Raw genomic sequence first — 27,113 nt, 5'->3', positions numbered from 1 at the left:
TCTAGTTTTCATTTTTCCCATCTATTTCATTTTTGGGGACATGCTTCCATCTGTTCTGAATTCTCTATAAACCTTATCATCTCAAGATACTTTAAGTGAATATGTACAGCACTCTTTCATGTACTTATTCAATTACCAAATACTTTTAGGTCCTTAATTTATGCTCTAGATACTAGTGATATGGAAGAAAATAAGGTAGCCAAGGTTCCTGCTATGATGGAGATTACAGTTTAGTAATGAGTAGGTAGGCAATCACATAAATAAACAAGGTAATTTCAAACAGTGATAGAAGAAAATAAAACATGGTGGTGGGGAGAGACTTGGGTTGGGGAATAGTTACTTGATGGGTGTCACGAAGATCTCTCTGAGGAAATAACCTATGAACTAACCCCTGAGTGAGGATAACCTGGGAGAAGAGAGTGGTCCAGGAAGATAATGTAGCGAGTGCAAAGGTCTTGAGAATGGAACAAGTTGGCAAGTTTGAAGATCTAGAATATAGTCTGTAGAGCAGGCAGAGAGTGGTAGGAGATGAAATCAGAATGGTAGTCAGGGGACAAATCATGGGTTTAAATAAAAGAATAGTACGTATGTTTGCATATAAATTGAAAATATCTGGAAGGACACACAAAATCTTATTAACATTATTAAGTGGCTATTTTATGGGGATAATGGTTAGTAGTACTCTAATTTCCTAGACTCCAGCAGGATTTGGATTTTTAAAAGTATTTTAAAGTGCATAAAAGAAATATGCTTCAAAGGAAAAAAATGTTAATAGTGTTGAAGTAGGAATCTAGGAAAGTGAATTTTGTACCTAGAAGCTTGATGATTCCTTTGGTCCTAGTCCCTCTAGTGGCGGCTGTGGGGCAGTGCTGGTGACAGTGTCTAAGCACAAGCATCCCATGGTGAGATGCTAAAGTTAATGAACTCTGAAATACTCAGAAGTTTGAATTCTTGAAATCGTGTAATCCTTGCCACAGGGTGAGTGGGAAAAATCCAAAAATCGCTACAGTGATTGTTAGTCACCTACTGTATAGCATAAAGCAGGGGTCAGCAAAGTCTTCAGATTTTAAAATCAAAACATGAGGAAAACGCTCCAGTGCAGTAGTCTCACAACTGTGTGGCTTAAACATCCAGGCCCTGGTCACACCATCTCTTCTGAGCCTTTCCTCAGGCCTACACTGCCCTGTCTTCTCTCCACCTGGACGAGCTACATCTCCCACCCCTCTTTGTCAGCTCACCCCTTCTACATAGCTTCCCCCGACAACTTGCTTTCCCCCTCAACTCATCCCTTGGCATTTCCTGACCAGGATAAAAATAGCTGACATTTAGGGAGCTGTCACTGGGTACCAGACACCGTTAATGTTACCTTGTTCAATCCTCAAATCAATCCTGCGAGGTGGTCCTGTTATTACCTGCCTCATACAGATGGAGAAGGTAGACCTGAGGCATCGGGGCATAAAGTAGGATCAGGGCTGCTAAGTGATGGCTTGGAATTGAATCCCTGTCTGACTCTAGACTACAGGCATTTAGCCAGCAATCGATACTCGAATATAGTTTTTTATTTGGATAGATAGTGACTATATAATCAGTGTAGATCACAGGGCATAAATTCAGATGTATATAGGGACCAGGATGTGAGTACAGAGAACCTGACATCATAGTCTTTATATATATATATATATATATATATATATATATATATAAATTTTATTTATTTATTGGTTGCATTGGGTCTTCGTTGCTGTGTGTGGGCTTTCTCTAGTTGCGGCGAGTAGGGGCTACTCTTCGCTGTGGTGCGTGGGCTTCTCATTGCAGTGGCTTCTCTTGTTGAAGAGCACAGGCTCTAGGTGCGCAGGCTTCAGTAGTTGTGGCACACAGGCTCAGTAGTTGTGGCACATGGGCTTAGTTGCTCCGCAGTATGTGGGATCTTCCCAGACCAGGGCTCGAACCCTTGTCCCCTGCATTGGCAGGCAGATTCTTAACCAGTGCGCCACCAGGGAAGGCCCATAATTGTCTATTTTCTCAAAGGGATATGTTCTCCCTTGTTTTTCTTGAAACATGTGGCTTTTGTGCTCTATTTTTTGTTCTACGTTTGATAAAATAGGGATCAAAAATATTTCACTTTCCTCTTATAAAGATTTGTGATAATGCCTGGCAACTGACACTTGGCCTCAGTATCAGAGAGCAACAGAGTTAGGAGACTGCGGCAAACTCAACAGCATGGGCCCCATCTAAAGGGGGTGTTCCCAGCTCAGCTCCAGACAAATGCTGCCGTTGGGAATGGTAATTGAATCCCAAATCATCAGATCTTTCAATTTTTTAAGAGAAGGTAGAAGTCTGGAATTTTATGCAAAACTTCCCAATTTAAAAATGTTGCACAGGGAGATCAGCTCGGTGCTTTGTGACCACCTAGAGGGGTGGGATAGGGAGGGTGGGAGGGAGATGCAAGAGGGAGGGGATATGGGGATATATGTATACATAGAGCTGATTCACTTTGTTATACCAGCAACTAACACAATAATATAAAGCAATTGTACTCCAATAAAGATGCTAAAAAAATGTTGGCAATGATTTCACAACATTTTAGGAACATGGTTTGGTAGGACCAAATTTTGATTTGATCAGTCGGTCACAAGTTCAATCTTGTCTCTTTAATTGCAATGCAAGTTCCTTGTGAGGAACTGCTAAAACATTTCATTTACATCTCTCACAGTGCTAGGCACAAACCAAGTACTCAGAGATTTTTTGCTCAGCCGTGAAGCTGCTCATGAGTATTATTCTATATTTAGATTTCAATTCCTTTTGGCAAACATTTATCTGGCAAGTGTGGGCTTTTACAGAATCACAGTATCTATGAACTTATCACTGAATCAAATGGATTCTCTGAATTTACTAAAGAGAACAATGGGGCCTACGACACAGAAAGTATTCATTAAAAGTTTCTTGTTTTTTTAAAATAAATTTATTTTATTTTATTATTATCATAATTTTTCTGGCTGCATTGGGTCTTTGTTGCTGCAGGTGGGCTTTCTCTAGTTGCAGCAAGATGGGTCTAACTCTTCGTTGCAGTGTGTGGTCTTCTCATTGTGGTGGCTTCTCTTGCTGTGGAGCATGGGCTGTAGGTGCACAGGCTTCAGTAGTTGTGGCACACGGGCTCTAGAGCACAGGCTCAGTACTTGTGGCACACGGGCTTAGTTGCTCCGTGGCATGTGGGATCTTCCTGGACCAGGGCTTGAACTCGTGTCCCCTGCATTGGCAGGCGGATTCTTAACCACTGAACCACCAGGGAAGGCCAAGTTTCTTGTTTTTATTCCATTCATATTTCCTGAGTATCAGATTAATATCCTTGGTCTAGTTCATACCTTGATGCACTTTATAATCACTGGCCATAGATTAAAAAAAAAAATCCATGCCCCGCCCCTAGAAATTCCATTTTAATTGACCTACAGAAGGGTCCTGGCACTGGTATGTGTATATATATGTATATACATATATGTGTATGTACATGTGTGTGTGTATATACGTATACTCACCAAGTGATTTCTTTTTGGCTGGGCCACCAGCTTGTGGGATCAAACCTGGGCCCCTTGCAGTGGAAGCCCAGAGTTCTAACCACTGGAGTGCCAGGGAATTCCCCACCAAGTGATTTTAATGTGTAGCCAGACTAGAGGATCACTGGTCTAGGTTCTGGGAATCAGAACTCATAGGACCAGATAATCTCAGATCTTACTGCCAGAAGTTATCTCATGAGTTATTTGGCCCAGTTTCATGCACTTAAGTCACTATTTGCCTAAAACTACCATCATATCTGATTTGACTACTATATTACCAATATACTCCACTGAAATTCTATTTGAGAAGAGAGGAAGAAAGCTGAAATGTCAGGGAGATATTCAAGTGCTTGTTTCCCAAACATAATCAAGTGACTGTTCAAGTAATTTCTTTCTGTTTAAAAGAAATCTGTTACAGTAATAGTAGGTCCAAACTAATAACTCAGTGACTTCTGCCTCACTAACGAGTGGCATATTAACCACTTTTCCATGATAATTAAAAATGAATTATTTTTTTAACGTTTTTTTTTTTTTTTTTTGCGGTACGCGGGCCTCTCACCGCTGTGGCCTCTCCCCCTGTGGAGCACAGGCTCCGGACGCGCAGGCCCAGCCACCATGGCTCACGGGCCCAGCCGCTCCACGGCACGTGGGATCCTCCCGGACCGGGGCACGAACCCGCGTCCCCTGCATCGGCAGGCGGACTCTCTCAACCACTGCGCCACCAGGGAAGCCCTTTTTTAACGTTTTTATTGGAGTGTAATTGCTTTACAATGGTGTGTTAGTTTCTGCTTTATAACAAAGTGAATCAGTTATATATATACATATATCGCTATCTCTTCCCTCTTGCGTCTCCCTCCCTCCCACCCTCCCTATCCCACCCTTCTAGCTGGTCACAAAGCACCCAGCTGATCTCCCTGTGCTATGCGACTGCTTCCCACTAGCTATCTATTTTACGTTTGGTAGTGTATATATGTCCATGTCACTCTCTCACTTTGTCCCAGCTTACCCTTCCCCCTCCCAGTGTCCTCAAGTCCATTCTCTAGTAGGTCTGTGTCTTTATTCCCATCTTGCCCCAGGTTCTTCATGACCTTTTTTTTGATTCCATATATATGTGTTAGCATATGGTATTTTTCTCTTTCTGACTTACTTCACTCTGTACGACAGACTCTAGGTACATCCACCTCACTACAAATAACTCAATTTCGTTCCTTTTTACGGCTGAGTAATATTCCATTGTATACATGTGCTACATCTTCTTTATCCATTCATCTGTCCATGGACACTTAGGTTGCTTCCATGTCCTGGCTATTGTAAATAGATCTGCAATGAACATTGTGGTACATGACTAAAAATATGGAACGCTTCACGAATTTGCGTGTGATCCTTGCACAGGGGTCATGGTAATCTTCTCTGCATCGTTCCAATTTTAGTATATGTGCTGCCGAAGCGAGCACAAAAATGAATTATTTTTTAAAAAGAGAGCACACACACATAGTAAAAATGAGAAAGGTATAAAAGTACACAGTAAAGTTTACCTGCCATTCCTGTCCTTGAGCCATCAAGTCTGCCTCCCTGAAGGCAGCTACTCTTATGGGTTTCCTGGGTATCTTTCCAGAGACATTATAAAGTTATTTTTTATTTTCATATGTTGGCTTCAGTTAAGAATCTTTACTTCTGTAACTCTCTTTTTTTTTTTTTTTTTTTTTTGCGGTATGCGGGCCTCTCACTGTTGTGGCCTCTCCCGTTGCGGAGCACAGGCTCCGGGTGCGTAGGCTCAGCGGCCATGGCTCACGGGCCCAGCCGCTCCGCGGCATGTGAGATCTTCCCGGATCGGGGCACGAACCCGTGTCCCCTGCATTGGCAGGCGGACTCTCAACCACTGCGCCACCAGGGAAGCCCCTGTCACTATCTTTTTTTGACAGATCCTTCAATATTTCCTTAAGAGCAAAGGTGCTAAGGTTAGAGGGGGGAAAGAACGATCCACTGTGAGAGTGTTAGAACTTGAAAGGATCTCAGAGATCATCCTGCCCTCTGCTATTCCAAGTGTGGCTCCTGGATTAACAGGGACTTCACCTGGGGGCTTGTCAGAAATGCAGAATCTCAGACCTCACCTAGACATCCTGACGCAGATGTTTTATCTTCACCAAATCACCAGGTGATTCGTGTGCAGTTTTAAGTTTGAGAATCATTGCTCTGATCTGACATCCTCCTTCTCAAATCAAGGAAGTGTGGGTCAACAAGGAGCCAGTAGAGAGCTGATACGACAAATCAGGTCTCTTAACAGCCTTGTCAAGTGCATTTTCTGAAATGCCTAAATTCTGGCCAGATAATCTGGTGCAGTGTTTTAATGCATTTTATTCACTATGAGCTTTGGAGTCAGACACAGCACGGTTCAAATGCTAGCTTTACCAATGGAACAGAGTAGGAGCTCAATAATGGTGATTATACTTCCTGTTATTACCATTATTTTTAAAAAATAAAGAATTTTTCAGAGCAGTTTTAGGTTCACAGCCAAACTAAGCAGAGTTCCCATTTACTCCCGTCCCCCACTATCGCTATTCGCACACATTAACAAGTGAATTACTAGCATTTGTCATTGCACTTTGCACTTGATTAAAACCGCAAAGCAATGTTTCGACAGCCTTTAACGAATCATTTACAGATTCTATGTCTGACTTAACAGAAAGACTTTTTAAAAAAATTTTAAATATATCCTGTTCTTGTCTCAGAATGCTGTTTTACTCTGGCAGTCAGGGAGGGATTTTATCAGGCAGCCTAATAAAATGCAGGGACTAAAACATAGGGAGGCTAAGGTCCTGGCAGGTTCCGTTTTCTTTCCACTGGATCTTATGTTGGAACAGAGCAGCAGGTTCTGAGGAAAAGATGTTGGGAGGTAGGAGCTAAATCGGAAACTAGGCCTTTTTATCAGAGAGCTCAGCTGGTGTCCAAAATCCCAGCCTGAGCCGGGAGCTGGGAAATCAGAACGAATGGTTGCAGGTACTTTCTGGAACTTGGGGTTTGGCGCCTTGGAAGCTCAGGTTCCGAAGAACCTCAAGGGAAAAGTGCCGATTTTGCCCTGCACGACAGAACTTAGCGTGAGGCTGGAAGGAAAAGGGAGAAGCAGGAGGAGAGCTGCACATCTGAGAACGACTCTGGTAGCTAGCCGCGCAGAGCTCACCTATGGGCTGACTAATTTCTGTCCTCGTTCGGAGCTTCTAGAGCTTGTAAACTCTTACCTTCCAGCCTTTCTCCTTTACTTTTGAGCAGTTAGCTTTCTTCTTCCCACTTAAAGCCTACGACTTGTGACGTTAAAAAAAAAAAAAAAGCACTTCCGGAGGGACGTTTCCTGGAGACCAGAAGTAACTGGGCTGTCTCCTGTCGCTCCTTTATACGCAGTTTTCGCGATGCCTTGTGGGAGTTGTAGGCCAGGGGCCGAGGAGATTGGGCGGTTTTTCTGGTCCTGAGGTTAGGGCCCTGACGCTGCGCGTCTTGAGGTGCAAAGAACTTCAGCGATGTTAAAAAGTTCTATGAGATTTCTATGCTATATTTTGTACTATGTATTTTTAAAGTTTTTTTTTAAAACCAGCATTTGTAAGTTAAATTATATTTGCTCTTTTAAAAAGCATACCAACAAAGCATAAAGAAGAAAACAAAAGTGGTGAGATGACTATATCGACTTCGTACAAACAGTTCAGAAAGATGTTAGCTGAAGTTAAAAGCCTTTCTTCTGTACCTGCCCAGCTCCCTCTCTGAAAAAGAATCCACATATATGATTTTTAAAGAAAAAAATCAGGTGCAAATGTACATACAGTTGACCCTTGAACAAAACGGATTTGAAATGCAGGGGTCCACTTTTGCAGGGATTTTTTTCCAATAAATATATGAATTATGAAAAAGTGCCCAGAAGAGATAATGCTATCATACTCTTCTCAACCTTCCTTTTTCCTGTGATAATCCATCATAGAGATCTCTCCATACTGCACAAAAACAGTTATCTTACTCTTTTTTTAATGGCTTTATAGTAGTAGTTCATAACACAAATACCGTACTTTATTCATCCACTGATCTCTTCTTCTCCATCCCATTGAGGGACATTTTGGTTGTTTCCAATTTTTTTCTGTTGCAAAGAATTTTGCAATGACCTCCTTGAACATATTTTGGTGTACATCACAGGGTAAATTTGTAGAGAAAAATTGTCCAGTCAACAAGGTACAAGTTTTATAAAAGTTGATAAATACCACCAAATTGCTAAATTGTACCAATTTACACTCATATCCGACAATGTATGAAGGTGTTTACTTTCTCACTTCTGCTCTAGCACCGGGTATTATCAAACTTTAGACATTTTGCTTATCTGAGAGGTGAACAATTTATCTTCCTTTGAGTGATTAGCAGTTTCATAATTATGACTGAGGTTGCACTTATATGTTTATGGTTATTTATGTTTCTGAAAGTAGTCATATTCTTGACCCAATTTTCTGTTGGGTTAATTTTTTTTTTAAATAAATTTATTTATTTATTTTTGGCTGCATTGGGTCTTCGTTGCTGCACTCAGGCTTTCCCTAGCTGTGGCGAGTGGGGGCTACTCTTAGTTGTGGTGCATGGCTTCTCATTGTGGTGGATTCTATTGTTGCAGAGCACGAGCTCTAGGTGCACAGGCTTCAGTAGTTGTGGTACGTGGGCTCTAGAGAGCAGGCTCAGTCGTTGTGGAACATGGGCTTAGTTGCTCCACGGTATGTGGGATCTTCCAGGACCAGGGCTCGAACCCGTGCCCCTTCATTGGCAGGTGGATTCTTTTATTTTTGGCAGGTGGATTCTTAACCACTGTGCCACAGAGGAAGTCCTGTTAATCTTTTACTTACTGATTTGTTTGCACTTTTTTTAAACTGGGGAAGTCAGCCTTTTGTCTGTTACGGGAATTGTGAAATTGTTTTCCTTGTACATTATTTATCTCCTGATTTTGCTTTTGTATTTTTATGCCACACACATGTGCTTAATTTTTTTTTAGAGAAAATCCTTTCTTTATTATTATTATTTTTAAAATATTTATTTATTTATTTGGCTGTGTCAGGTCTTAGTTGCGGCACACGGGATCTTTTGTTGCGGCGCACGGTCTCTCTGGTTGTGGCGCATGGGCTCTAGAGTGTGTGGTCTTAGTTGCTCCTTGGCATGTGGGATATTAATACGACCAGGGATCGAGCCCACGTCCCCTGCATTGGAAGGGGGATTCTTAACCACTGAATCACCAGGGAAGTCCTTTTTCTTTTTCTTTTAAGGTAAGAAGTGGATTTATTTAGACAGAAACACTCCACAGAGAGAGTGTAGGCCATCTCAGAAGGTGAGAGGCCCACATGTGCTTAATTTTTGCATAGTCATGTTTATTAATTTTTTTCTATGGCTTCTGAGTTATTTGGTTATCTGTAATTTATTTTGATATAAGGAGGAATGGCTGTAGCTTTATCATTTATCATTTCTTCAAAATACTAGACAGTGGTCCCAACATGATTTTTATTACCTTTACCATAAGAGGGAAAAACCCAGTGAACATTAAAAATACACCCTATCATAAGGTGCTGCAACAAGTTTAAATTTTTTAAATTAATTAATTAATTATTTATTTTTGGCTGCGTTGGGCCTTCGTTTCTGCGCGTGGGCTTTCTCTAGTTGTGGGGAGCGGGGGCTTCTCTTGTTGCAGAGCACGGGCTCTAGGTGCGTGGGCTTCAGTAGTTGTAGCACGCGGGTTTCAGTAGTTGTGGCTCGTGGGCTCTAGAGCACAGGCTCAGTAGTCGTGGTGCATGGGCTTAGTTGTTCTGAGGCATGTGGTATCTTCCTGGACCAGGGATCAAACCCGTGTCCCCTGCATTGCCAGGCGTATTCTTAACCACTGCACCACCAGGGAAGTCCTGCAGCAAGTTTAAAGGTTAGTTTTGGGGAAAAGAGTAGAAATAAATAAGTGCACTCTACTTTTCTCAAAACACGTGCTTACCTGTATTAAATAATACTCCAAAAAGGTGCTAATATTTATTAAAATAAGTAATGAAGACTTTTCTAATCAATATACAACTTAAAAAAGAGAATAAATTGTGAAAATGATTTAAAAAATTAAAATGATTGAAGAATTCCCAAATTGAGGAAGTGTTATGTATGTTCAAATATAAAGCAAAGTTTTTCCCCAGATCATCCTTTAGAAAAAATGTAGATGCCTCATACTTGTAACCTTACAAAGTTTCTCATACAATGGAAGAATAGCACTATTCTTAATACAGTTTTTCATAATATAGTATTTTAAATATGTATAAGTAAATTTAAAAAGTTGAATATTACATGTCGTTTGATCATTTTATATATAACTAAATAATGAAATTTAAGTATTACATGTAGGCATTTGACTATTTTATATATAATATATATACTATATTCATATGTAATATGTACAAATATGGCCCTAAACTCATTTTTTGTTTTTGTTTTTGCATTGTCTCATTGGTGAAACTTAGACTTGGCTTTTATTCAGGCCTGGATGATGTATTCTTGCCATTTTGTTATTGTTTGATCAAGGCTTTAGTGCGGATACAGCGGTGCAATATATTAACCTTAAAAGAAGTTCTGAAGTAGAAACATCATTTAGAAAAATGGTGAAAAATACAAGAAAAAATAGCTAAATGTTTTACCATATTTGCCTCTAGGCAGAGGGAGGTATGAGGCAAGTCTTCCACTTTTTTGTTAAAAACTTGGAATACTATGTCCTTTAAAAAACCCAAAACTCATGAGGATGTACAACACTGATGTAAATAAAAATTAATTTGAAAACAAGAATGTGAAGTTTGTGTTAGTTTTTATAATAAGAAAAACATGAAGATGTTTGGTTGGGCACTTCCTTTTAAGATTTTCTTTTTCTCTGATTATAAAATCACACTGTAAGCATTTTCATCAAGGGCTTATCAAATTCAACGTTTTATGTAAATATATATAAATATATTTAAATATATATAATTAAGTTATATGTAACATACAATAATACATTAGTTTCAAGTGTAAAACATAGTGATTCAATTTTTTTTTTTTTCCTGCACCACATGGCTTGCGGCATCTCAGTTCCTCAACCAGGGATTGAACCTGGGCCAAGGCACTGAAAGCACTGAATTCTAACCACTAGACCACCAGGGAACTCCCATGATTCGATATACATATATATATTTTTAAATGCCAGGTGCTACTATTTTTTTTTAATATTTATTTACTTATTTTTATTTGGTTGCGCCGAGTCTTAGTTGCAGCACGTGTGTTCCTTAGTTGCGGCTTGGGGGCTCCTTAGTTGTGGCAGGCAAACTATCAGTTGTGGCATGCATGTGGGATCTAGTTCCTTGACCAGGGATCAAACCTAGGCTCCCTGCATTGGGAGAACGGAGTCCTACCTACTGCACCACCAGAGAAGTCCCTCGATATTTTTATACATTATAAAATAATCACCACAATAAGTCAAGTTACCATCCATTACCATGCAAAGTTGTTACAATTTATATTTTTATTTGGGGGATGTGATCTTGTAAGTAAGCCAGTCAGTACTATTATTAAAAAATAACAAAACCTCAAAGGCTTAAAACAAGTTGAGAAGGAGATTTTTACTGAATTCTGATAGTGACAATAAATATGGAGATATCAAAATGAGGAAACTAATCAGTAATGCTGTGTAAACCTGTAACATCACAATATAAAGGACACCTTCAACTGGGTGCTTATTGAATTGGGGACACTAAGGAGGGAGGAGCCATTCAGAGCCAAGGTGTCAGATATGTAAGCCACAGTTTAGTAAATAATATGATAGATAATACAATATGATGCAGGTGTAGTCTATTACTAGAATTGCCTAATTCCAGATTTTTGAGGAAAGGAACAAAACCTTTAGTCGATTTTATTCTGTCACATACATTATGCCTACATGGAATAATAACATTGGTAAACCTCAGTTACAAGATGTAGGGGGAGCAAAGGAAATTATCAGAATTCTTTATTTTTTTAAAGAAGCAAAAACTACAGGTACTTTGTGAGTATATATTCAATAGGCTCTCAGTAAATCTCTACTGACTTACACATGTTAAGTTTCTTTTCTAAAACATGTGCCAACATGAGTGAAAGACCATAAGAACAAGAGGATTCAGTGCAGTATTCTCTGTAAGAGCTGATGATTGGAAGTGTCTGACACTAAGGAACTGAGATATACACACACACACACACACACACACACACACACATATATATATGTAAATATATTTGTAAATGCAATGACTGCAAAAATGAAACTCTGTTAGCAGTGGTTACCTCAGTTACCTTGGGAAGAAAACTGGGGGCTGGAAGACCAAGGGTGGAGGGACACTTACCTTTCATGCCTACCATTTTGTACCCTTAAAATTTTGTTCTGACTACAGTCCTGAAGCCTGTGGGGAAAAATCCACATTCACAGAAATGTAGACAAGATGAAAAGGCAGAGGGCTATGTACCAGGTGAAGGAACGAGATAAAACCGCAGAAAAACAACTAAATGAAGTGGAGATAGGCAGTCTTCCAGAAAAAGAATTCAGAATAATGATAGTGAAGATGATCTAGGACCTCGGAAAAAGAATGGAGGCAAAGACCGAGAAGACGCAAGAAATGTTTAACAAAGACCTAGAAGAATTAAAGAACAAACAAACAGAGATGAACAATACAATAACTGAAATGAAAACTACACTAGAAGGAATCAATAGAAGAAAAACTGAGGCAGAAGAACGGATAAGTGACCTGGAAGACAGAATGGTGGAATTCACTGCTGCAGAACAGACTAAAGAAAAAAGAATAAAAAGAAATGAAGACAGCCTAAGAGACCTCTGGGACAACATTAAACGCAACAACATTCGCATTACAGGGGTCCCAGGAGGAGAAGAGAGAAAGGACTAGAGAAAATATTTGAAGAGATTATAGTCGAAAATTTCCCTAACATGGGAAAGGATATAGCCACCCAAGTCCGGGAAGCACAGCGAGACCCATACAGGAAAAATCCAAAGAGAAACATGCCGAGACACATAATAATCAAATTGGCAAAAATTAAAGACAAGGAAAAATTATTAAAAGCAGCAAGGGAAAAATGACAAATAACATACAAGGGAATTCCCATAAGGTTAACAGCTGATTTCTCAGCAGAAACTCTACAAGCCAGAAGGGAGTGGCATGATATACTTAAAGTGATGAAAGGAAAGAACCTACAACCAAGATTACTCTACCTGGCAAGAATCTCATTCAGATTCGATGGAGAAATCAAAAGCTTTACAGACAAGCAAAAGACGAGAATTCAGCACCGCCAAACCAGCTCTACAGCAAATGCTAAAGGAATTTCTCTAAGTGGGACACACAAGAAAGGAAAAGGGGGCTTCCCTGGTGGTGCAGTGGTTGAGAGTCCACCTGCCGATGCAGGGGACACGGGTTTGTGCCCCAGTCTGGGAGGATCCCGCGTGCCGTGGAGCGGCTGGGCCCGTGAGCCATGGCTGCTGAGCCTGCGCGTCTGGAGCAGGAGAGGCCACAACAGTGAGAGGCCCGCATACCGCAAAAAAAAAAAAAAAAGAAAGGAAAAGGACCTACAAAAACAAACCCAAAACAATTAAGAAAATGGTCATAGGAACATACATATCGATAATTACCTTAAACGTGAATGGATTAAATGCTCCAACCAAAAGACACAGGTTTGCTGAATGGATACAAAAACAAGACCCATATATATGCTGTCTACAAGAGACCCACTTTAGACCTAGAGACACATACAGACTGAAAGTGAGGGAATGGAAAAAGATATTCCATGCAAATGTAAATCAAAAGAAAGCTGGAGTAGCAATATTCATATCAGATAAAATAGACTTTAAAATAAAGAATGCTACAAGAGACAAGAAAGGACACTATGTAATGATCAAGGGATCAATCCAAGAAGAAGATATAACAATTATAAATATATATGCACCCAACATAGGTGCACCTCAATACATAAGGCAACTGCTAGCAGCTATAAAAGAGAAAATCGACAGTAACACAATAAGAGTGGGGGACTTTAACACCACACTTACACCAATGAAGAGATCATCCAAAATGAAAATAAATAAGGAAGCACAAGCTTTAAATGACACAATAGACCAGATATATTTAATTGATATTTATAGGACATTCCATCCAAAACCAGCAGATTACACTTTCTTCTCAAGTGCACATGGAACACTCTCCAGGATAGATCACATCTTGGGGCACAAATCAAGCCTCAGTAAATTTAACAAAATTGAAATCATATCAAGCATCTTTTCTGACCACAATGCTATGAGATTAGAAATGAATTACAGGGAAAAAAAACGTAAAAAACACAAACACATGGAGGCTAAACAATACGTTGCTAAATAACCAAGAGATCACTGAAGAAATCAAAGAGGAAATCAAAAAATACATAGAGACAAATGACAATGAAAACACGATGATCCAAAACCTATGGAATGCAGCAAAAGCAGTTCTAAGAGGGAAGTTTATAGCTATACAAGCCTACCTCAAGAAACAAGAAAAATCTCAATTAAACAATTTAACCTTACACCTAAAGGAACTAGAGAAAGAAGAACAAGCAAAACCCAAAGTTAGCAGAAGGAAAGAAATCATAAAGATCAGAGCAGAAATAAATGAAATATAAACAAAGAAAACAATAGCAAAGATCAATAAAACTAAAAGCTGGTTCTTGGAGAAGATAAACAAAATTGATAAACCATTAGCCAGACCCGTCAAGAAAAAGAGGGAGAGAACTCAAATCAATAAAATTAGAAATGAAAAAGGAGAAGTTACAACAGACACTGCAGAAATACAGACCATCCTAAGATACTACTACAAACAACTCTATGCCAATAAAATGGACAACCAGGAAGAAATGGACAAATTCTTAGAAAGGTATAACCTTCCAAGACTGAACCAGGAAGAAACAGAAAATATGAACAGACCAATCACAAGGAATGAAATTGAAACTGTGATTAAAAATCTTCCAACAAACAAAAGTCCAGGACCAGATGGATTCACAGGTGAATTCTATCAAACATTTAGAGAAGAGTTAACACTCAGCCTTCTGAAACTCTTCCAAAAAATTATGGAGGAAGGAACACTCCCAAACTCATTCTATGAGGCCACCATCACCCTGATACCAAAACCAGACAAAGACACTACAAAAAAAAATTGCAGACCAATATCACTGATGAATATAGATGCAAAAATCCTCAACAAAATACTAGCAAACAGAATCCAACAACACATTAAAAGGATCATACACCATGATCAAGTGGGATTTATCCCAGGGATGCAAGGATTCTTCAATATACGCAAATCAATCAATGTGATACACCATATTAACAAATTGAAGAATGAAAACCATATGATCATCTCAGTAGATGCAGAAAAAGCTTTTGACAAAATTCAACACCCATTTATGATAAAAACTCTCCAGAAAGTAGGCATAGAGGGAACCTACCTCAACATAATAAAGGCCATATATGACAAACCCACAGCAAACATCATTCTCAATGGTGAAAAACTGAAAGCATTTCCTCTAAGATTAGGAGGAAGACAAGGATGTCCACTCTTGCCACTATTATTCAACATAGTTTTGGAAGTCCTAGCCACAGCAATCAGAGAAGCAAAAGAAATAAAAGGAATACAAATCGGAAAAGAAGAAGTAACATGTCACTCTTTGCAGATGACATGATACTACACGTAGAGAATCCTAAAGATGCCACCAGAAAACTACTAGAGCTAATCAATGAATTTGGTAAAGTTGCAGGATACAAAATTAATGCACAGAAATCTCTTGCATTCCTATACACTAATGATGACAAATTTGAAAGAGAAATTAAGGAAACACTCCCATTTACCACTGCAAAAAAAAAAAGAATAAAATACCTAGGAATAAAAAAACCTAGGGAGACAAATGATCTGTATGCAGAAAACTATAAGACAGTGATGAAAGAAATGAAAGATGATACAAACAGATGGAGAGATATACCATATTCTTGGATTGGAAGAATCAATATTGTGGAAATGACTATACTACCCAAAGCAATCTACAGATTCAATGCAATCCCTATCAAATTACCAATGGCATTTTTTACGGAACTAGAACAAAAAATCTTAAAATTTGTATGGAGACACAAAAGACCCCGAGTAGCCAAAGAAGTCTTGAGGGAAAAAAACAGAGCTGGAGGAATCAGACTCCCTGACTTCAGGCTATAGTATAAAGCTACAGTAATCAAGACAATATGGTCCTGGCACAAAAACAGAAACATAGATCAATGGCACAAGATAGAAAGCCCAGAGATAAACTCATGCACCTATGGTCAACTAATCTATGACAAAGGAGGCAGGGATATACAATGGAGAAAAGACAGTCTCTTCAATAAGTGGTGCTGGGAAAACTGGACAGCTACATGTAAAAGAATGAAATTAGAACACTCCCTAACACCATACGCAAAAATAAACTCAAAATGGATTAGAGACCTAAATGTTAGACCGGACACTATAAAACTCTTGGAGGAAAACATAGGAAGAACACTCTTTGACATAGATCACAGCAAGATCTTTTTTGATCCACCTCCTAGAGTAATGGAAATAAAAACAAAAATAAACAAATGGGCCCTAATGAAACTTCAAAGCTTTTGCACAGCAAAGGAAACCATAAACAAGACGAAAAGACAACCCTCAGAATGGGAGAAAATATTTGCCAACGAATCAATGCACAAAGGATTAATCTCCAAAATACATAAACAGCTCATGCAGCTCAATATTAAAAAAACAAACAACCCAATCCAAAAATGGGCAGAAGATGTAAACAGAGATTTCTCCAAAGAAGACATACAGATGGCCAAGAAGCACATGAAAAGCTGCTCAACATCACTAATTATTAGAGAAATGCAAATCAAAACTACAAAGAGGTATCACCTCACGCCAGTTAGAATGGGCATCATCAGGGCTTCGCTGGTGGCGCAGTGGTTGAGAGTCTGCCTGCCGATGCAGGGGACACGGGTTCATGCCCCGGTCCGGGAAGATCCCACATCCCACGGAGCGGCTAGGCCCGTAAGCCATGGCCACTGAGCCTGCGCGTCTGGAGCCTGTGCTCCTCAACGGGAGAGGCCACAACAGTGAGAAGCCCGCGTACTGCAAAAAAAAAAAAAAAAAAAAAAAAAAGAATGGGCATCATCAGAAAATCTACAAATGCTGGAGAGCGTGTGGAGAAAAGGGAACCCTCTTACACTGTTGGTGGGAATGTAAATTGATACAGCCACTATGGAGAACAGTATGGAGGTTCCTTAAAAAACTAAAAATAGAATTACCATATGATCCAGCAATCCCACTATGAGCATATACCCAGAGGAAACCATAATTCAAAAAGACACATGCACCCCAATATTCATTTCAGCACTATTTACAATAGCCAGGTCATGGAAGCAACCTAAATGTCCATTGACAGACGAATGGATAAAGAAGAAGTGGTACATGTATACAATGGAATATTATTCAGCCATAAAAAGGAACGAAATTGGGTCATTTGTTGAGTCCTGAATGGATCTAGAGACTGTCATACAGAGTGAAGTAAGTCAGAAAGAGAAAAACGAATATCGTATATTAACGCATATATATGTGGAACTTAGAAAAATGGTACAGATGAACTGGTTTTTAGGGCAGAAATTGAGACACAGATGTAGAGAACAAACGTATGGACACCAAGGGGGGAAGGCGGTGGGGTGGTGGGTATGGTGGTGTGATGAACTGGGAGATTGGGATTGACATTTATACACTGATGTGTATAAAATGGAAGACTAATAAGAACGTGCTGTATAAAAAAATAAATAAAATAAAATTCAAAAATTCAAAAAAAAAAAAAGAGCGACAGTATAACATGGGAAGTCTACTCAACACTCTGTAATAACCTAAATGGGAAGAGGATCTGTAGATGAATAGATATGTATATGTACAAATGAATCAGATTGTATATTCCTAGAACAAGCAATATTGTAATCAAATTACTCTGATAAAAAATTAAAAATAAAAAAAGCGAAAAATAAGTCATGAGACATAAAAAAAAAAAAGAATTACACGTGTATTAGTCAGGGTTCTCCAGAGAAACCGAACCAATAAGATTTGTGTGTGGATAGAGACAGAGATAGAGATAGAGATAGAGAGAGAGAGAGAGAGAGAGAGAGAAAACAAAAAAATTTTTTTGTTCTATGTGAATGTAGTGCAAATTAAAAAATAAAATTTTAAATAAAATTCAAATTCAGGGTTAAACCACATTTGTCATTGTTTTCCAGCTATTCCTTCCTTCAAATGCACACAGCCACCAGATTTAATCTTCATAAAACTTCACTTTTAACATGTCAGATGCTTGAGAAACTACAGCAGTTCCCTGTTACCTCCACACTCGCTCAGTGTTCTTGGCCTGATCATCAAGGCTCTCAACATTCTGGCCCAGGGCTCATCTTCAACACTAGTCTTAAAGGCTTTTCAACACATTCTGCTGTAAAGTTGTTTTCCTCACCTTTCCCTGAACATGCTATGGACATTTTCAACTCTCTTCGACAGCTTTTGCATTTTGCCCCTTCCTCCTTTTTTCCATGTAATTTGTGAATGCATCTATGAATTTCTTTTAAATTTTCCCTCAAAACCACACAATTTAGCATTTGATTATGTAATGTGCTAAAGCTTAATTTGAGTTAATCTTATGTTCTCAACGAAATTAATTTTCTGGTATGTGAGGTGTGGTGATTAAAGCATAGTCCTATTCAAGGAATAAGGAGCAGGGTTCAGCATCGTTTCCATTGCACTGTGATTCCTGTAAGCAAGGGATCACTCAGAAGAGACAACAATTGGACCTGCAAGTGGCCAAGACCCCTGTGAGAGGGGAAGCTCTGCGATGGCAGGATTCATTTCGTTCTTCTTTGTTCAACCCACTGCACAGTGTTAGCTGCTTCGAAGGGTGAATAAATTGGCTTATTACATGCAGTAGAGCATGCAACAAACCAAAGCAACTGAAGAACAAATTCTTGAATAGTGCCCTCTGAATTGTCATCTCTACTAAGTCAGTAAATAGCCATGTGATGTTTGGTGTTTTGTAGTTTTTACTGACTTATTTTTTTATATCTTTATTGGATTATAATTGCTTTACAGTGTTGTTAGTTTCTGCTTTATAACAAAGTGAATCAGCTGTATGTATACATATATCCCCATATACCCTCCCTCTTGCGTCTCTCTCCCACCCTCCCTATCCCACCCCTCTAGGTGATCACAAAGCATCAAGCTGATCTCCCTGTGCTATGCAGCAGCTTCCCACTAGCCGTCCATTTTACATTTGGTAGTGTATACATGAACTGACTTGTTTTTTATTGCTTTTTTCTTATTACTCGAATATTATATGTTTATCTTAGCAAATGTAGATGAGCAAAAAGAATGAAATATAAACATAGGTGACCCTGTTACCTAGTGACAATTGGTCTCTTTTGGTGTATATGCTTCTGCATATTTTATAAATATACATACCATATACAGATGGTCCCTGACTTACAATGGTTTAGGATTTTTCAAGTTAACAATGGTGTAAAAGAGATACGCGTACAGTAGAAACCGTACTTTGAACTTTGAATTTGGATCTTTTCCCAGGCTAGCGACATGTGGTATGATACTCAATAAGTATTTAATAAGTTACATGAAATATTCAACACTTTATTATAAAATAGGCTTCTGTTAGGTGATTTTTCCCAACTGTAGGCTAATGTAAGTGTTTTGAGCATATTTAAGGTAGGCTAGGCTAAGTTATGGTGTTCAGCAATTTAGGTGGGTTAAACGCATTTTTGACTTAGGAGGGGTTTATTGTGTTGTAACCCCACGGTAAGGGGTCAAGGAAGATCTGTATATAAAACAGGACTCATACCATACTTCTAAAACTTAACTTCTATATTTTTTTCCTTTTTAAATTATACCCAATAATGTGCATAAGTCTCAACACTCAGTGAACGTTTACAATGATGCATATTGTTTGTAACCTTTTTATCCATCTGACAATGTGTGAACGTTTCCCAGGCATTAAATATTTTTCTATATCATTTAAGATGACTACACGGTGTACTACTGTGGATCATTATTTAAATGATTGTTGGACATTTAATTTTCCTAAAAAATTTTCATTATTGTAACTGTGTTTTGGTAAAGATAACCAGCTGTATCTTTGTACACATTCTTGATTACAATCTTTGCGTAAATTCCTAGGTATGGAATTGCCTAGACAATATTATGTAAAATTCTGACTTTTGAAATGCCAATTTCCATTTCACAAAGGATGTACCAATTTCTTCTGCTGCCAGTAGATTTTTCTTTTAAATATTCATTTATTTATTTGTCTGTGCCTGTTCTTAGTTGCAGCACATGTGATCTTCGTTTCGGCATGCGGGATCTTAGTTGAGGAATGTGGGATCTAGCTCCCTGACCAGGGATCAGACCCAGGCTCCCTGCATTGGGAGTGTGGAGACTTAGTCACTGAACCACCAGGGAAGTCCCCTGTTGCCAGCAGATGTTGAATGTGTCTAGGACTCTTTACTAACTTTAATATGCAGAAGGTGAGAACAATATTGGTCTAGGAAAAGAGCCTTCCATTGCATTTAATAAAACATGAGTGGCTGCTTTACCAAAATTCCTTTCTTAGTCATCTTTTCTCTTTGTTCTTTAGAGCAACATCAAAGCATTGTCCTGCCTGTTCTCAGGATAGAGAGTAATGGCAGCAAACTTTTTTTTCTGGGCAAGGTTGTCTAGTGTTCGAGGGATATAACTTTTCTTTTTGATTGTGGTAAAGTATATATAACATAAAATGTACCATTTTAAGCGTACAGTTCAATGGCATTAAGAACATTCACACTGTTGTGCAACCATCATCCCCATCCAACTCCAGGACTTCTTTCATCTTCCCAAACTGAAACTCCATACCCATTAAACAGTAACTCCCCATTTGTCCCTCCCCCCAGCCTCCTGGTAACCTCTCTTTTTCTTTTTGTCTCTATGAATTTGACTACTCTAGGTATCTCATATAAGTGAAACCATACAGAATTTGTCTTTTGTGATTGGTTTATTTCACTTAGCATGTCTTCAAGGTTCATCCATGTAGCATGTGTCAGAATTTCCTTCCCTTTTAAGGCTGAATAATATCCCATTGTATGTATATACCACATTTTGTTTATCCTTCTGTTAATGGACACTTGGGTTGCTTCTACGTCTTGGCTATCGTGAATAGTGATGCTATGATCATGGGTGTACAAATATCTGTTTGAGTTCCTTTTTTCAATTCTTTTGGGTATACCAGAAGTGGAATTGCTGGATCATATGGTAATTCTATGTTTAATTTGTTGAGGAATCACCACTGTTTTTCACAGCTGTAACTTCATATCCTTTTAAGACCATTTGTTAGTTATTTTGGTCAGGATTTTGTGATGCCCAAATGGGCCTCCAAATACCTCAAGGGTTGTGAAATTTCCAAAACAAAATTTGTACTTCGTTTTAAAATTCCACACCAAACTTTCAGCAAGAAATGATATATAATGAAGGATTAGTAAAAATGGGACTTCAGTGATTTCTCTTTAGAAATAAACCTTAAAAAATGTATATTGGTGAGCTCAATGAAAAAGTATTTTTTTAAGGCAATAGTTTATGGAGGCATTTAAAGGGTTAAGGCAGTTAAAATGTATCCCTGACCACTCACTTTCTTCTCTAAATCCTGCATTTATTAGGGCCACAGTGAGCTGAAATACAGGCACCCTGGACCCACCCTAGGCCAGACACACTCCTGAGTGTGGAGACAGCCAGCCCAGGAGAAATGGCCCAGTGATCAGACCCCAGTCATCATACAGTTCTCCTTCTCACTGGCATATTTTATTTCCTTTGTGACACAAATCACTATTTTAAATAATCCTCTTTGTTTGCATGTGTCTTGTCTGCCTCCCTCTGTCAGAATGTAAGCTCCCTAAAAACAGAGACTTGTTTACCACACCTTTTTCTACAATTGTGCTGAACATAAAATAGGTCCTCAATAAATATTTATTGAATGAATAGATTTTCAAATGAATACAAATTTGCCTTCTTAGTCTATTTCTTTCTACTCTTAAACTATTTAAAAACTTATGAAATACTGTAAAAACACTCAGAAAAGCGCCTACTACTCATATTTAACAAACCCTAAGATTTTACCATAATGCTTCAATTCTTTTTCTATCCTTTAAAAAAAATGGAAAAAGATAAAAATATATAGGAGATGAAGAGATGGCCAATTTGGGGAGTGTGTAAAAATGGACAGTCTTTGTCGACTCATGAGAGGAATGGTTCATCTACGTCGCTTACATAAATTCAAACTACAGATCCCAGGCAGCACTGCAACAGTTCTGCTCGTGGGCTATTCTTTTCTCTTGTATAAACAGCCAATGAAAGGTAGAGTTTACAAAGGTCTAGGATGACATCTGGTGTGTTGACTGTGGCCAGACTTAAATCTAGTTATTGTCGTTTGGAACGCGCAGCTGTAAACCAGACCTCATAAGGCTTTTCCTGTTAATTCGCAGCTCATTGTGCCTCTTGTTTCAGAGGGAAGAAAAGCTGATTTAGTAATCTAAATGGACGCGATACTGAATTACAGGTCGGAAGATACTGAAGATTACTACACGTTACTGGGATGTGATGAACTGTCTTCGGTAAGGCAGTGAATAATGCCGTTCTTTTTCACAACAGTATTTCAAGTTTTTATTTAAGGTTTTAATTTGGAACTTGCGTTGCCTAAAAATCTAATCTTGTATTATTTTAAAGCACTTTTGGCTCAGAGAAAGTTAAGGACTTAAATATGTGCTGGGTCTTTACTTGAATAATGTCCTTTTTCAGTTTTATGGAAGCTTCTGATTGAATATGTGTATTCTGTCACATGGCCATAGACTATTTCAAATATACTAAAAATACATATTTGAAATTTAATTGTAATTGCTATTGGCAGTGTTTCATAGTATACATAAGCTATTTCATTATGGTAATTTACACTGTAATTTAGATGAGATGTAATTTTCTAGTAATTAGTGATTTTAAAATTTTTTATTAAAATATGTAGTTTTATGTGAGCAGTTAAATTATATAAACCAAGAAACATCGTTTTATGTTAATATTTCAAATTGTGTGAGAGAAATTACTTCTTTAAAGTCTGGCTTCTGAAACAAAATGTGTGAAAACTCTGTAATTGTTCACTTGATCTATAATGGAACAATGTTTTTAAAAGTCCCCATAGATAATTATAAAGGTTGTAAAAGTTTTTTAAATTATGGAAAGCTCATTTATAATTCTACCTCCCAAGGGTAACACTATTAATGTCTGGTATATTAATCATCAGTCTTTTTCCTATATATGTATTTTTGAAGACAAGTTCGCTTTTTATCTGTTAACATTATAACAAGGATTTCTCCAGGCTACTAAAGATTCTTCACATATATGTTAATGATTGCATATTTCATTTTACTATTGTACCACAATTGGTTATTCTCTTATTGTTAAACATTTCATTTATTTACAGTTTTTTAATATTTTAAGTATTGAGATGAATATGAAATATATTTCAATTATATTATTAAATATGTTCATATTATTTTATATTTATATAACAAGTATTAAAATATTTATTTTATTTTATTACTAAAATATAGCTATTAATATTAAAATATTTTAAAGCAAATTATTTTTCTATTCATCTTTGCTTCATAAGGCTGGAGTTAAGTAATAAAATGTACTTCATTTTGTTTGGAGAATAGAATAATATTGGACACAAAGGATTATCTCTAATTTCGTCACCCTGAGGAAGTTATCTTAGGTACCTTGTAGTTAAACACACTTAGAGCAACTGAGAAAGCTTATTATGTGTTATTCATACTTTGGATTATACTCTTGCCAGATAATTTTTGAAGGAATTATTTGAATCAAAGGAACATAATTTAATTTGAAAAGTTTCACGATTTGGATTTATGAAAAATATTGTCATGCTAGGTTATAAAGTAAAGGTTGTAATATCCCCTTAATAAATCTCTTGACCCTTTAGTCAGTCTTTTGTAGTTTTGTTATTGTCTTTTCAATCTTTCTACGAAGAAAGATTAGTCTTGAATAGACTACGGTGTATACCGTAGCATATATTAAAAGGAGAATAAAAGCATTGTCTTGACATTCCTTCTTCTGGATGTATTTTACTAATTCTGTCAATGGCATAGCATGTGTAGGTAACAGTCATTTATTTAAAATGCAATGACCTGTCACAATTTTGTCGATTCTTTTTATATATATCTTCCCCCCCGCCCCGCCTTTTTGTTTTGTTTTGTTTTGGCCACACCGCTCAGTTTGCGGGATCTTAGTTCCCTGATCAGGGATCAAACCTGTGGCCCCTGCAGTGGAAGGGTGGAGTCCTGACCACTGGACTGCCAGGGAATTCCCCTCTCCCCTCTTTTTATATGTATCCTTCTCACTGAAAAATATTTTAATGCCTTTTTTTGAGTATTACTATGACATTTCCTTTACTTAAATTGTGTTGCATGGATTTTCTTTACTTCAAATATTCCTTGATCTGATGCTCTAAAAAATTAACCAGAACTGTTCCTATCCAAGAGCAATTTAGCAGTTATAATTTCAAAGCAGCTTGATATTTTGATTCCACTTACAACAGTTGAGTTAGATACACACATAATTCTTTGCTTTAGTATACAGTTGTTACACTTTAAAGTGTGTGTTGGAAATTAATTAAATGACATATATGAGGCCACGGGAGGATTTCCATGCTGTTGAGTAGGAAACAAATACCCCCTGTTCAAAAACATTTACTGAAATTTGAGCCCAAATCAGTTAGCTTTTTCTCCCTATGTCAGATTTTACATAGACACATGCTATGAAATCTTCTGAAGTCCTTATTGATGCATATACCACACACTACCGGTGTAAGGCATCCTCTTGGGTGTGGATCTTAACTGATTTTTTAATATCTGGTCAACATTTCAGTAGTAATAAGACTTTCTCATTTCAAGATTTCATGGACTTGAAAACTGAGCATAAACTCAATAAATAGAAACACCTATTTTTTTTCTAGTTCTCTTTCTTATTGACTTCAGACCACCTGGGTTTAAATCTTAACAATTTATTGGCTATGTGACCTTGGGAAAATTATTTAACTTTTCTATGGCTGGGTTTCCTAATATGCAAATGGGGATAATAATAGTACTCACCTCATGGAGGTGTTGTTGGGATCAAATGAGACATGATACATAAGGTGCTTAGAATAGTGCCTGGCATATAGTAAGTTGTCGTGGTTGAGGGAGTTGTTTTGGCCTCACGGTAACACTGTACACTTGGAACTTCATAAATTCATTCTATTCTTTTAAAATCACTTAATTAATTTATTTTTGGCTGCGTTGGGTCTTCGTTGCTGCGCATGGGCTCTCTCTAGTTGCTGCAGGAGGGGGCTACTCTTCCTTGTGGTGCACGAGCTTCTCATTGCAGTGGCTTCTCTTGTTGTGGAGCACGGGCTCTAGGTGTGCAGGCTTCAGTAGTTGTAGCTCGCGGGCTATAGAGCACAAGCTCAGTAGTTGTGGTGCACGGGCTTAGTTGCTCCGTGGGATGTGGGATCTTCCAGGGCTCGAACCTGTGTCCCCTGCATTGGCAGGTGGATTCTTAACCACTGCACCACCAGGGAAGTCCCCATTCTATTCTATAATTCACATTATTTTAAAAATATTTTATTTTGAAATGATTTTTAATAGAAGTTTTTGAAGAGGAATTTTAGGTTCATAGCAAAATGGAAGGCAAGATACAGAGGTTTCCCATATACCTGCCCCCTCCACTGATGCATAGCTTCTCCCATTATCCACATTCCCACCAGAGTTACAACTGATGAACCTACATTGACACATCATTATCACCCAAAGTCTATAGTTTACATTATGGTTCACTCTTGGGTTTGTACTTTCTGTGGGTTTGGACAAGTGTACAATGACATTTATCCACCTTATCATAGTGTATCATAGAGAGTAGTTTCTCTGCTCTAAAAATCTTCTGTGTTCCATCTATGTTGGAATAATTTTTGGCTTACAGAAAAGTTGCAAACATAATAGAGTTCTTGTATACACTTCACCCAGCTTCCTTAATGTTAACATCATATTTAATGGTAGTACCATTATCAAAATCAGAAAATTAACATTGGTACAATAGTATTAACTCAACCAGTGGTCATCAAGCATTTTTTGTAAAGGACCAGATAGACAGGGTCAGCACTAGGGTGAGGCAAGCAGAGTGCTTATGATACAAAAATTTAAGGAGGCACTAATTCTCAGGGTTTCTGCAAGTGCAGAGACCTGAGAGAGAGTGAGTACTTCCTTAAACCCAGGTGTCCTGCTTGTCTCTCTTTTTTTTGGCGTGTGCGGCGAGCGGGATCTTAGCTCCCTGACCAGGGATCGAACCCGTGTCCTCTGCATTGGGAACGCAGAGTCTTAACTGCTGGACCGCCACGGAAGTCCCTGCGTGTGTCATCTTGGTGCTGATGCTGAGATGGCAAATATTTTAGATTTTGCAGGATTTATGGTCTCTGACACAACCACTCAATTCGGCCATTGTGAGAAAGTAGCTAAAGATAACATGTAAATGAATGACCATGGCTGTCTTCCAATAAAACTTTATTTTAAAAACAGGTGGGGGCTTCCCTGGTGGTGCAGTGGTTGAGAGTCCGCCTGCCGATGACGTGGGTTCGTGCCCCAATCTGGGAAGATCTCAATAAATCTTAGCAATTATTATCATTATCTTTATTTTACATATTCACATGTTACATAATTCCTTTTGAGAAAACATTAAGGTTTTATATCGTACATAATACTTTGTAGCTTATCTTTTCTCATAGAATGCATTATATAAAATTTTTCAGATTATTGTCTTCTACTAAAAGATGATTTTTTTAATGACTGCAAAGTATCCCATCTTAAAGCTATATTACAATTAACTGTAACAAATATCCTATTACGAGGCACATAGGTTTTTGTTTAAAATGTATAACTTTTTAATTTAATTAATTACTTAATGAATTTATTTTTGGCTGCACTGGGTCTTTGTTGCTGCGTGTGGGCTTTCTCTAGTTGCGGCAAACGGGGGCTACTCTTTGTTGCGGTGCGCAGGTTTCTCATTGCGGTGGCTTCTCTTGTTGCAGAGCATGGGCTCTAGGTGCACAGGTTTCCGTATTTGTGGCACGTGGGTTCAGTAGTTGTGGCTCGCCGGCTCTAGAGTGCAGGCTCAGTAGTTGTGGCGCATGGGCTTAGTTGCTCCGTGGCATGTGGGATCTTCCTGGACCAGGGCACGAACCTGTGTCCCCTGCATTGGCAGGTGGATTCTTTTTTTTTTTTTTTTTTGCGGTACGCGGGCCTTTCACTGTTGTGGCCTCTCCTGTTGCAGAGCACAGGCTCTGGACGCGCAGGCTCAGCGGCCATGGCTCACAGGCCTAGCC

The 27,113-nt window shown here is 38.3% G+C and overlaps 1 protein-coding gene and 1 non-coding gene across 2 annotated transcripts in view; one reads left to right on the top strand and one right to left on the bottom strand.

Moving 5' to 3' along the window:
• Positions 1–4,898: 4,898 nt before the first annotated feature.
• LOC116742093 lies at positions 4,899–5,005 on the bottom strand. Its single transcript, XR_004346364.1, has one exon. It is a non-coding gene; the product is annotated as a U6 spliceosomal RNA (small nuclear RNA).
• Positions 5,006–22,135: 17,130 nt separating this feature from the next.
• Positions 22,136–27,113, top strand: part of DNAJC12 (DnaJ heat shock protein family (Hsp40) member C12) — a 30,581-nt gene continuing 25,603 nt past the window's right edge. The window contains exon 1 of the mRNA XM_032609064.1: positions 22,136–22,305. Coding sequence (XP_032464955.1) covers positions 22,228–22,305 — 78 coding nt within the window. The 5' untranslated portion in view covers positions 22,136–22,227. The remainder of the gene's footprint in view (positions 22,306–27,113) is intronic.

Source organism: Phocoena sinus, chromosome 16 (assembly GCF_008692025.1).
Source record: "Phocoena sinus isolate mPhoSin1 chromosome 16, mPhoSin1.pri, whole genome shotgun sequence".
NCBI lineage: Eukaryota > Metazoa > Chordata > Mammalia > Artiodactyla > Phocoenidae > Phocoena > Phocoena sinus.
The sequence above is the reverse complement of the archived record's forward strand: the minus strand, read 5'-3'. Positions and strand labels throughout refer to the sequence as shown.